Genomic DNA, 11,421 nt, shown 5'->3' with positions numbered 1-11,421 from the left:
AACATGTCAATTCATATTAATTTGTACATCGTCTGTTAATTATTCTTCCAGTTTTGGGTTCACAAATTACAATTGGCTCTTGAAAGCCACTCTTACCTGTGATGAAGCAGATTTTGGACATAGGCTGAAGAGGAGGAGGGTTAACCAGAGGAAGATATGATGCCACCTCATCCCTTTCATCATGTTTTCCATTGTTCCAGTGATGTTTTTCAGGTTAAATAACCAAGAAAAAACAGGCATTGTCTTCCTTTTTGTTAACCTTTTCTCCATTTGATTGATTTCACCTTCTGTTTCTGCAGCTGACAGAATCCCAGTAACATCAGTCTTGCTCTCATACTTTCCATTCAAGCATTTCCTCCCACTTATAAGGTCTTTTATAACTTTCTTGTTGCATTTGTTCCTTAAGTTACACTGCTCCTCTCTCCTTACTCTCTCCATCCTCTCTCTGCTGACTCCTCTGCTCCAAGTTTGTCTCTTCCTTTTTGCATTCTCTCCCTTTGTTTCTCCCTTGTCTTCTTTCTGTTCCATCCATCTCTGGCCTTTGACCCCACACAATTCTAGAATTGGGTTCTCCAAGGGGTCCTGCATGGTCTGAGGTTCTAGAATATTAGACCTGGGTGCTGCAACATTCTCGGGGGCAGAGGGATGTTCACAAACCCGGATTTCTTTCGGAAGCGTTCCAGCAATGCTTGAATAAGTGATGACTGTCATGGTTTCATAGTTCCAGGGTTACAGGGACATTTGTTACAGGCCAGTGCCCCTAGAGCGAGGCTACAAAACTTAGCTCTTTGTTACACTGTCTCTGTCACTCGCACACACATATATAAAAACACACACACACACACACACACACACAACACACAAACCACAACCAAAGCCTTCACATGATAGGTAGGATTTCACAATCTAGAGAGGGAAAAGAGAGAAGGAAAGAGAGACTTGGTCAGACCAAAATCCAACATGAGACATATCTGAGGGGAGTGAAATGCCATGCATGCTATTCCCTAGCCAAAGCCTACACTATCATGTACAGCTTGATGGAGGCACAGCTCAACTGATACTGCTACATTGCTTTCCCCTTTTCTTCATTTTCCATTGAATTAAACATGCCCTTTTTCCTCTGGCCTCCAAGTTTTTATCCAACTGAACGGATTTTCACATAAGTTTGTTGGAAATTGAGGCTTAGGCCAAAGCTCTCTTCATTACAATACTTAACAGCTTCAATTTCACATTTTGACATACAAAAAGAGGCCAGCAGTGCAGTCATCTCTAGGGCTGAATTACTTGGACCCTGTCTTGCTTAACCTACAATGTGCGTTGGAAAATAGGAAAGCTCCCAATGTATCTAATAACGTGTGCTATATGCTCTGCAAATTTATAAATCTATTCAGATCTTGTGACAAGCTAAAGTATCTGGTGGCTCCTTGTGTTTACCTGTCGGTGTTGACTCCCAGCACAAAGCTCTATCCCAAGTGCAGCGTCAACAAACAAATAACACTTGTTGCTCTGGCATGAGTCGGACAAAACAAGCTAACTACCTGTATTTCTCCACACCTGTCTGTCAGTGATAGCAGCCGCCGCTCCAGTAGAAAAAATAGTCCTCTCCAAACATGACTTGAGTTATTTTGTCCGTCGTTCTAGTCCACAATTCGTCAGAAAAAAAAACCTGAATGCCAATACAGCTCAACTTGTCAAAGCTCCTCTTTTTTTCTCTCTGTCGTACCTCTCTCAATCAGAACATGCGGTACGCGGTGCTAAGGAGATTACCGCGAGTCACCATCTGGCCAGCAGCGCTTCAGGCGGCAGGATATTGGGCGCAAAGTAACGACTAGACAACGTTACAGCGTTCAGAGCCAAGTAACGGAAACATGAGAGCCCTGGGGTCGGCGTGAGAACAAACAGTGCGACATATCCGTTTTGCATCTGTTACAGAATACTAAAGAATATCAGTGACAGCAAGGCATTAATACGCTATTTTAAAAGCCTAATTACCCCCTGCCTGGTAGTAATGCTTTACCCCCCACCTACGTGGGATGCGTCTGGGTTTCAGACAAGTGGCTCTCAGAGAAAAGAGGAACGCTACTGCCGTCGCTAGGCAACGGTGATCCGCTCCAGCCCATGGCTCCTGCCAAAGAGAGTGTAGGAAGAAAATCATTTAATGGACTAGCTGTCAAATTTATGTTTTTACTTATACTAAATCACCATTTAAGGGTGCAATGTATTATGGCACTGATGAGAAAATACAAACAGAAAGGAGGTCCTACATTATAGGAATGCCAGAATGAGAGGCAAAGGGTTGTCTTTTCTTGTCAGCAATTTAATGGCAGTCACCACCAGGGATGTACTGCTATGTGTGTTATTAATGGGGTCTTGGTAACAATTACCACAAACGACTAATTACAGTACGTGCCTTTGATGAAGCCCCCCTGTATATAAATGTGACCAAACTATGTATGGTAGAGCTGCTGTGAATGCCTTATGATATATGGTTGATAATTTAGAAAATACTATTTTTTTTAAGTAGGCCTATTTCCCTGTGTGTGTGAAAGTATGAGTGTACTGTAAACTGAATTGTAAAATCTTATAATAAAGATAGAAATTATCAAATTCAATGACAGAAAAATTTGATAGGGTAGATAAACGGTTCTATCTCTTCATTCTAATAAAAAGTAACTTAACACTGAAGTTGATGGGAATTGTTTCCTCTCTTACATCGTTTGCAATTCAAATGCTACTTGCACTATTAGCTGTAGGCCTATATGAAAGTGAGGGTATATAGTCTAATAATGATTGTGTGAACATAACAACAAGAGTAAACTGTCACCATTAGATCGTATACATCTTATCATATATTTGACCTTCTAACCAATGTTAGACAAATCTAAAATTGGAATAAATCTAACCTAAACCAGATGCATGCATTAATCCGCTAGTTTCATAAAGCTGAACATCCACTATCAAATTATAGCTTAAACAATCCCATCAACACACACAGCAGAAGCACTAGCTCAAGTATACAGTAGTTTAGACTTCCAGTGTGTGCTTAAGCGCTCTGCATTTAAATTGTGTAAACATTTCCACCAAAAAACACCCTCTCTTATATTTTTTCCTGCCAACAAGTTTTTACGTTATCATACTAATCGCGTTTGAACAGCTGCAATTTGCTTTGGTTGAACAAAGGCATTCTAACTAGGTTTTAATTAAGTGTTCCTAATGACCTTAAGGAGATTAGAGGTTCGCCTTCTAATCAATACCAGGCAGAGAGAAGCAAAGGGAGGGGAGAGGAGGAGAGGGGAGGTGGCTAGGGGCTAGGATAGAGGTAGTTAGGAAAGGGGTAGAAAAGGAAAAAAAATGAACACAGTGAAAGACCGAAAGAAAGAAGAGGAAGTAGAAAGTGGAGGAAGAAAACAATGAACTTGATCTGATTATGTTTAAAAAAAAAGTCAAAACCTTATCTACATATTCATTTGAAAATATCATGATGCCAGATTTCTTCACTGGCCAACAAAATGATAACATGTTTGCATTGCTTAAATGAATCAAGAAAAACCACCTAGTGACAGAGGGGGGTAATTTGTGCATCCCTCCACAAGCAAACATTGATCAGTTAGCCAGAAAAGAGTTTTTCCTTGTATTACCTTCTTCTTTCCCTCTAAGAGGGTGAAAAGGACGCCAGGCTGGGATCATCAAGAGCTTTGTTAGCTAAGAAGAGTTTCTCTTATACCCTCTTCATAATATATTTGCATAGATTTGCACACAGTGTGTCCACATGACAGAGAATCTAGTCATACATTGATTGTACTAATTTATTCAGCCAGACGCATTCAATTCCAGAGATTGAAGTGCTATCACACAAACGGGATTAAAACCGGATGACGATCGCACAATTAATATTGTCTCATTTTCTAAATTACTAATGTATGACTTATATTTGCCTAAATTGTGTTTGCTGGTCTAATAACATTAAGGGTAATATGGTAAATGTATCGTCTCTCTGAGTCTCCAGAGCAGCATGAATATGTATGGAGACATCCTTGGCCTCGCTGCTGATTAGGAAAAGTGGAATAAATTGATGGTTGGACTGTGTGTTTTTTAGCAAAATACAATATTAGGTTGTACATATGGAGATGTTACACAGACACACACACACACACACACACACACACACACACACCACACACACACACACACACACACACACACACACACACACACACACACACATTTTAGGCATCATGCATTCAAGAGCCATTTTATCTCTTGAATAATAGGTGTACATTGGTGAGTGCAAGCTTATCACTTGGCTGCGATTGATTTCAGATTTTTCTTTCAGTGTGCACGTCTGTGTGCACGTATGTTAGCATTTATACATATTTAGGTTTAAGGAGCATTGTGGAGTTTTTGTTTAACTAACAAAACCAGTTAGTGGTTTGGTGGTCAAAACCTCTGCAGCATATGAATAACAACATCTACATTCTACACATTTGTTTTTTTAATCACTTTGGTGCACAAAACCATACCACCTCAGACGAGGTAGATTTTTATAGATTCACATAGTGGTTACATTCTCAGCAGATTCCTTCACATCAAGAGACCACACTATGATGCATCATTTGTTTCCAGTATCTTCCTTCCAGTAATTTTTTTCACAAGACATTCTAAGAGGAGATGTAACTGGAATGCACATTTTTTTTACTGTCTTTGTAGTCCGTCTTTTAAATTAAATTTAATGTGCGTTGAATATGCACATCTACGTATAAATTTCAGGAACGTCTGTCTGTCTGTTTGTGTGTGTGTGTTTGTGCATGCGCGTGTGTGTGTGTCCGTTATGTGCATATCTGTAGAACCGTTAGTCCAATGGATTTCAAACTTGGCATGTGTCTTTCTACGGGCATGTGTAATTGCAGTGCCAAGTTTGAGTGTGTTGTTTGGATTAGAAAAATGCAAAATATTTAATTAAATATATATCGGTAAAAGAAGCACACGTTGGCTTTTGCCGCTTTAGCCGCTAGCCACTCCCCCTCTCACACTGATCACTGACTGAGCAGACCAGAGACAGACAGCAGCGGAGCTTCCATCCATCCATCTTCATCCGTTTATCCTTTATCGGGTATGTAGCAGCTCCAGCAGGGAACTCCAAACTTCCCTTTCCCAAGCCACCTCAACTGCTCCTTTTGACGGACAAAGGAGCAGCGGCTCTACTCCGAGCTCCTCTCGGATGACTGAGCTTCTCACCCTATCTCTAAGGGAAACGCCAATCACCTTCCTGAGGAAACCCATTTTGGCTGTTTGTACCCTGGATCTCGTTCTTTTGGTCATGACCCAACCTTCATGACCATAGGTCATGGAGGAATATAGAAAAAAACACTGACCGGCAGATCAAGAGCTTTGTCTTCTGGCTCAGCTCTCTTTGCGTCACAATGGTGCAATAAACTGAATAAAATACCACAGCCGCTGCTCCGATTCTCCAACCAATCTCCTGCTCCATGGTCCCCTCAATCATGAACAAGACCCCAAGGTATTTAAACTCCTTCACTTGGGGTAAGGACTCGTTCCCTACCTGAAGAGGGCACTCCATCGGTTTCCTGCTGAGAACCATGGCCTCAGTTTTAGAGGTTCTGATCCTCACTCCAGCCGCTTCACACTCGGCTGCGAACCGATCCAGTGAGTGCTGAAGGTCACATGCCGATGATGCCTTCAGGACCACATCATATGCAAAAAGCAGCGATGATATCCCGAGCCCACCAAACTGCAACCCCTCCCCACCTCGACTACGCCTCGATATCCTGTCCATAAATATTACAAACAGGATTGCTGACAAAGCGCAGCCCTGGCGGAGGCCAACCCTCACCTGGAACGAGTCGGACGTACTGCCAAGAACCCGGACATAGCTCTCGCTTTTGTCATACAGCGATTGAATGGCCCTGAGAAGGGACCCCATACTCCCGCACTTCCCACAGTATCTCCCGGGGGACCTGGTCATACGCCTTCTCCAGAGCCACAAAACACATGTAGACTGGTTGGGCATACTCCCAGGCTCCCTCCAGGATCCTTGCAAGAGTGAAGATCTGATAAGTTGTTCCACGACCAGGACAAAATCTGCATCATTCCTCTTCAATCCGAGGTTCGACTATCGGCCAAACCCTCCTTTCCAGCACTTTGGAGTAGACGTTACCAGGGAGGCTGAAAAATGTGATACCCCTGTAATTTGCACACACCCTCTGGTCCCCTTTTTTGAAGAGGGGAACCACCACCCCGGTCTGCCACTCCTTAGGCACTGTCGCAGACTTTGACGCAATGTTAAAGAGGCGTGTCAACTAAGACAGCCCCTCCACACCCAGAGCTTTCAGCATTTCTGGGATCTCATCAATCCCTGGGGCTTTGCCACTGTGGAGTTGATTGACTACCTCAGCGACTTCCACCAGGGAAATTGACGACAATCCCCCATCATCCTCCAGCTCTGCCTCTACCACAGAGGACGTGTCAGCTGGATTTCGGAGATCCTCAAAGTGCTCCTTCCACCGCTCTATTGCCTCCTCAGTTGAGGTCGACAACATCCCATCCTTATTGTACACAGCTTGGAGGATTCCCCGCTTCACCCTCCTGAGGTGGCGAACGGTTTTCCAGAAGCACCTTGGTGCAGACCGAAAGTTCTCCAACTTTGCCCCTTGAGGCACCTAAGACCCTAAGACCACAGCGTCCCGCCGCAGCTTTAGCAATATAAACTTTGAATATTGTCCACTCAGGTTCAACGCCCCCAGCCTCCATTGGGATACTCACAAAGCTCCGCCTGAGTTGTGAGTTGAAAGTCCGTTAGACAGGGGCCTCTTTTAGACGTTCCCAATTTACCCGCACTACCCGTTTGGGCTTAGCAGGTCTGTCCAGAGTGTCCCCCATCCCCTGACCCAACTCACAACCAGATGGTGATCAGTTGACAACTCCGCCCCTCTTTTCACACAAGTGTCCAAAACATACGGCCTCAGATCAGATGAAACTATTTTAAAATTGATCATTGATCTTTGGCCTACGTACCAAGTACACTTATGAGCATCCCCATGTTCGAACATGGTTTTTGTTATGGACAATCCATGACTAGCACAGAAGTCCAACAACAGACAACCACTCTGGTTCAGATCAGGGAGGCCGTTCCTCCCAATCATGCCTCTCCAAGTATCTCCATCATGTGTACGTTGAAGTCCCCCAGCAGAACTATGGGGTCCTCTACTGGAGCCCCATACAGGACTCCATTCAAGGTCTCCAAGAAGGCCGAATACTCCGAACTCTTGTTTAGTGCGTGTGCACAAACAACAGTCAGAGTTTTCCCCCCTATCACCCTAAGGCGTAGGAAGGCGACTCTCTTGTCCACCGGGGGAAACTCCAATGTAGCGGCGCTCAGCTTGTGAGCATCCCCACACCCGGCGGTGCCTCACACCCTGGACAACTCCGGAGTAGGACAGAGTCCAACCCCTATCCAGGAGTATGGTTCCAGAACCAAGAATAGGTGTAGAGGTAAGCCCCACTAGATCTAACTGGTAGCGCTCCACCTCCCGCAGAAGTTCCAGCTCCTTCCCCCACACAGAGGTGACGTTCCACGTCCCCAGGGCCAGCCTCTGCTGCCCGGATTTGGTCCATTGAGGACCCTGACCCACAAAAATGTGCAAAGTAGCACTAGGCTACTTTGCAAACTCAAAAAAACGATAACTGCCAAATTGACGTTTCAGAATCCTACACATGCAAAGCACAACCAGCTACAGACAACAGGCAGACAGAGACTGTTGCCACTTAGGCCTACGGTATAGGGTACAGCTGTAACGATTTACCAAACCCAGGATTCGGTTTGTATCACAATTTTTGACACACAATTCGATACAAACCTCAATTTATTTAAAGAGTTGGAGTTACAGGAAATGTAATACAACCTTTTTCCTGCCACATGGGATAGTTTTGTCATTGATTACATCCCACTTTGCAACACAGCAATACAACAGAGACCTTATGATATTGAATGATTTCAGTGTTGATTGATCCAAAAGATTTTTTTGTACCTTAAAATAATGTTTTGAAAATCGTTTCAGTGTTTCATCAACTCGTTGGAATGAGACATATGAATAATGGTAATGGTAACAGTAATTGACAATTCTGCTTGCAACCTGTAGGGGTACCGAAGAAGAAAAGGGCTTTGGTGCTTACAGTAAAAGTGATGGTTGCTGGTAGCTAATCATTAGCTACTTGCTAATTTGTTTTCCGAGAGCAGACGAGAGCGGGCACTTTCAGGGTGGTGTGGCCGTAAGCAGCTACTTGCTAATTCTTGGTGGGTAACCTAAGACTACGACATCATTCAACACGCTCAGTTCTTTTTAGTAAGATTGTTTTGACCACGCTTCACAGCTCTGAGCTAACCCACAAATTCATCAGAACTTTGACTGTATAGATAGACTAATCTAACGATAATTTAGCCAGCTAGCTAGCTAGCACTCCCCTTGTCTGTCTGCCTCAGTCTCACGGGCGCTGCAAGGCTTCTGTCAGGATGAGAGCTGACAACCACCCCCACGGACACATTGACAGCCCCCCGCCAACAACCAACAACCATCCACTCAATCATAGACAGTAAAAGAAATGGATCAACAGATCCCGTTGTTCTGGAGTGTTACTGTGCAGCCTCCAACTGAGCTTGACAATGTAGATGTGACGGGGGCAACCTGTCTGAAAGTTTTAAGTATTCCGGTAGCTGTGCCAAGAAAAATCTCGATCATTCCCGATCTTGCAGAAACGGAATGCATAGGTATATGTTAGGCGATAACATAGACACAGGCTAATTAGGCTGAACAAAAAGTAATCTCGGAGATTATTCCTTCACAACTCTATGCAAAGCGAGAAAATCTCAGAGCTAAACCGGGCAGACACAGCACTTTTAATCAGACTCACCCTGTGTTGGGTTAATTAAGTCTACTACTAAACAATAACATTACCATTGCCAATATGCCACCACACTTCAAATCCCCTATTTCACCGTTAACTGTCAAGCCACTAAACCTTTATGGAAAAATAACACCTCTGATCAAATGTTAAATGCGTTTATGCAATCATACAACATGAGAAAACACTGTCTCTCTCTCTCTCTCTCTCTCTACACACAGACACACACACACAGACACACACACACACACAGACACACACACACACCACACAGACAACACACACACACAACACACACACACACACACACACACACACACACACACACACAATTTTTTGATTAACGTAAATATGTGCTAATTAGCTCTCATAACGGGCCGGGTGGGTAGCGCACTGCCATTAGTCCATGAGGCTTATGTCTGAATACTCTACATTTTCATTGTGATATTTTGTGATTACATTTTGAATCTGCAATGTTCTCTGTCAGGTAAATCAATAAGTTAAAAGTGGGGTATAAAGGGTGTACAGGGGAGTTAGATATGAAGTGGTTTAGGGTCTTTCTGTAAGTAATTTTGGGGTACAATTTGGTTTTGATTAATTCTACAAGCAGCAACCCCACAGGCCAAGCAATTGGCCCGTTCCAAACAGGCACATTTTCAACAGGCACTGCACTAGTACATCAAATCTCTTTCATTTTCCTCTTCCACTTACGTCACCCTGGTGTCTATGCTCTATTTTGGTCACTTCTGTTCTCCTCTCATACACCTTTCCCACACATACCACTCTCCATGAGCAACACTCATTCTTTCCTTCATTCACTCTATTCCCTTCTCCCCTCTCCATGCCCTCAATCCCTCTTACCGTCCTCTATCACTGCTCTTCTCTAAATGTCCTCTTCTTTCTTGTCCTTGTTTTATGCTGCATTTTCTATAAATAGATATATATTTTAATCCACATTCATCATTTATCCACCTTGGCTCTAAATGAAATGCACCAGAAACTAGATATAAAAAACAATTTGGCTTTTCCAAGGCTTCTCAGATTTTATACCCTTAAGTCACAGGGTGTGTGTGTGTGTGTGTGTGTGTGTGTGTGTCTGTGCAAGCTTTTTGCCCCCTGTTGGGGTTGAGGCCAGTGACACCCTCAGGGCTGTGCTGTCCAATCCCCTCCATGCTGCGTTTCTATAGGATTGAATTAACCTCCTGCCTCTCTTGACAATGCACATACACATAATCATCCCGTCTTTCACACACACATTTTGTCTATGCCAATCACCTTTTCCCTGTCAAGGCTATATTATTAGCTTGGGGCACTTCTGCAACTATTATCACTTAGATTCACCCATGGGAATCAACCTACTAAATGCATGGAATGTTTATTTATTTTCTTAAAAAGAGTCAGTATACATTGCCCATATCTGACTGCATAGGCACAACAATACTGTTGGTGTAGTATGGAATTATATATAAAAAATTTAGCTGGCAGAAAAACTTAATGCTGAATTGATTTCTAACCATGAGAGGGCAAAATGTAAAGAAAAAGAGATGGCAAAACACACTTCTAAAAATAAACATACAGCTAAGGCGCTGTCTTGCCGTTAACACTTTGCCATCAGCAATTCTGCATTCACTTATAAGTTGAATCTTGGGTTTTTACTACTTTGAGCTGGAAAAATGTATTAAGATGTCCCATAAAGTCGTATTTTCCTCAAATGTCAGTTTCTGTGTGGATTCTCAAACAGTAATCACTAAACAAATATCACTTTAAGAAGAATATATGATTTGGGAACAACAACATGCAAATACATTACAGTAACATGGTTAAAATTGGGAATGACACATTTCCTGTGTTCTCCCCAAACCTCTGACAAATCCACTGGCACTGAAACAATTTGAACATTTAATGCCTTTTTCCCTACATGGCTGCTGAACGATAGTATGGTTAAGGTGTGGTTGGGGTGAGGCAACTAAAATAATTGGTTAAAAAGTAACTTAAAGTGCTCATATTATGCTTTTTGGCTTTTCTCCTTTCTTTTATTGTGTTATATAACTTTTTGTGCACATGGTAGATTTAAAAAGTGAAAAAGCCAAAAGTCTCCCCGAAAGGGACATTGTTCACAAACTGCTTCAAACAGCTCTATTGTAGTCCAGCCTTTACTTCCGTGACAAACATGCATCCCTTTGTAACACACATCATAAGGTTCGCCTGGCTGCTAGCGTGGCACGTCCTCCTACTCTGCAACCAGCTAGCTAGCAGTGTTTACCATGCCACTGCGCATGTGCAACTCCCAACAAAGATGGAACAGACGTGAGATGCCTCACTCAGTAGCTAAAACAGAGAACTTAACACACAGGGTGAAAAGAGGAGCTGTAGGAATGTGCAGTACAACAAAAATATGGGGACTTTTGAAAATTAAACTACATAAACATATTCTGGTACAACCTCTAAATACAGTTATAAAGTTGAAAATGAGCATAATATAAGCACTTTAATTCCAGGTGAAAA

The 11,421-nt window shown here is 42.9% G+C and overlaps 1 protein-coding gene across 1 annotated transcript in view; it reads right to left on the bottom strand.

Moving 5' to 3' along the window:
- Positions 1–2,057, bottom strand: part of ush2a (Usher syndrome 2A (autosomal recessive, mild)) — a 221,377-nt gene extending 219,320 nt beyond the window's left edge. Inside the window, 2 exon segments of the mRNA XM_032520470.1 lie at positions 97–906; positions 1,555–2,057. Coding sequence (XP_032376361.1) covers positions 97–711 — 615 coding nt within the window. The 5' untranslated portion in view covers positions 712–906; positions 1,555–2,057.
- Between the last annotated feature and the right edge of the window lie 9,364 nt (positions 2,058–11,421).

The sequence above is a fragment of the Etheostoma spectabile genome, chromosome 1 (genome assembly GCF_008692095.1).
Source record: "Etheostoma spectabile isolate EspeVRDwgs_2016 chromosome 1, UIUC_Espe_1.0, whole genome shotgun sequence".
Classification (NCBI taxonomy): Eukaryota; Metazoa; Chordata; class Actinopteri; order Perciformes; family Percidae; genus Etheostoma; species Etheostoma spectabile.
The sequence above is the reverse complement of the archived record's forward strand: the minus strand, read 5'-3'. Positions and strand labels throughout refer to the sequence as shown.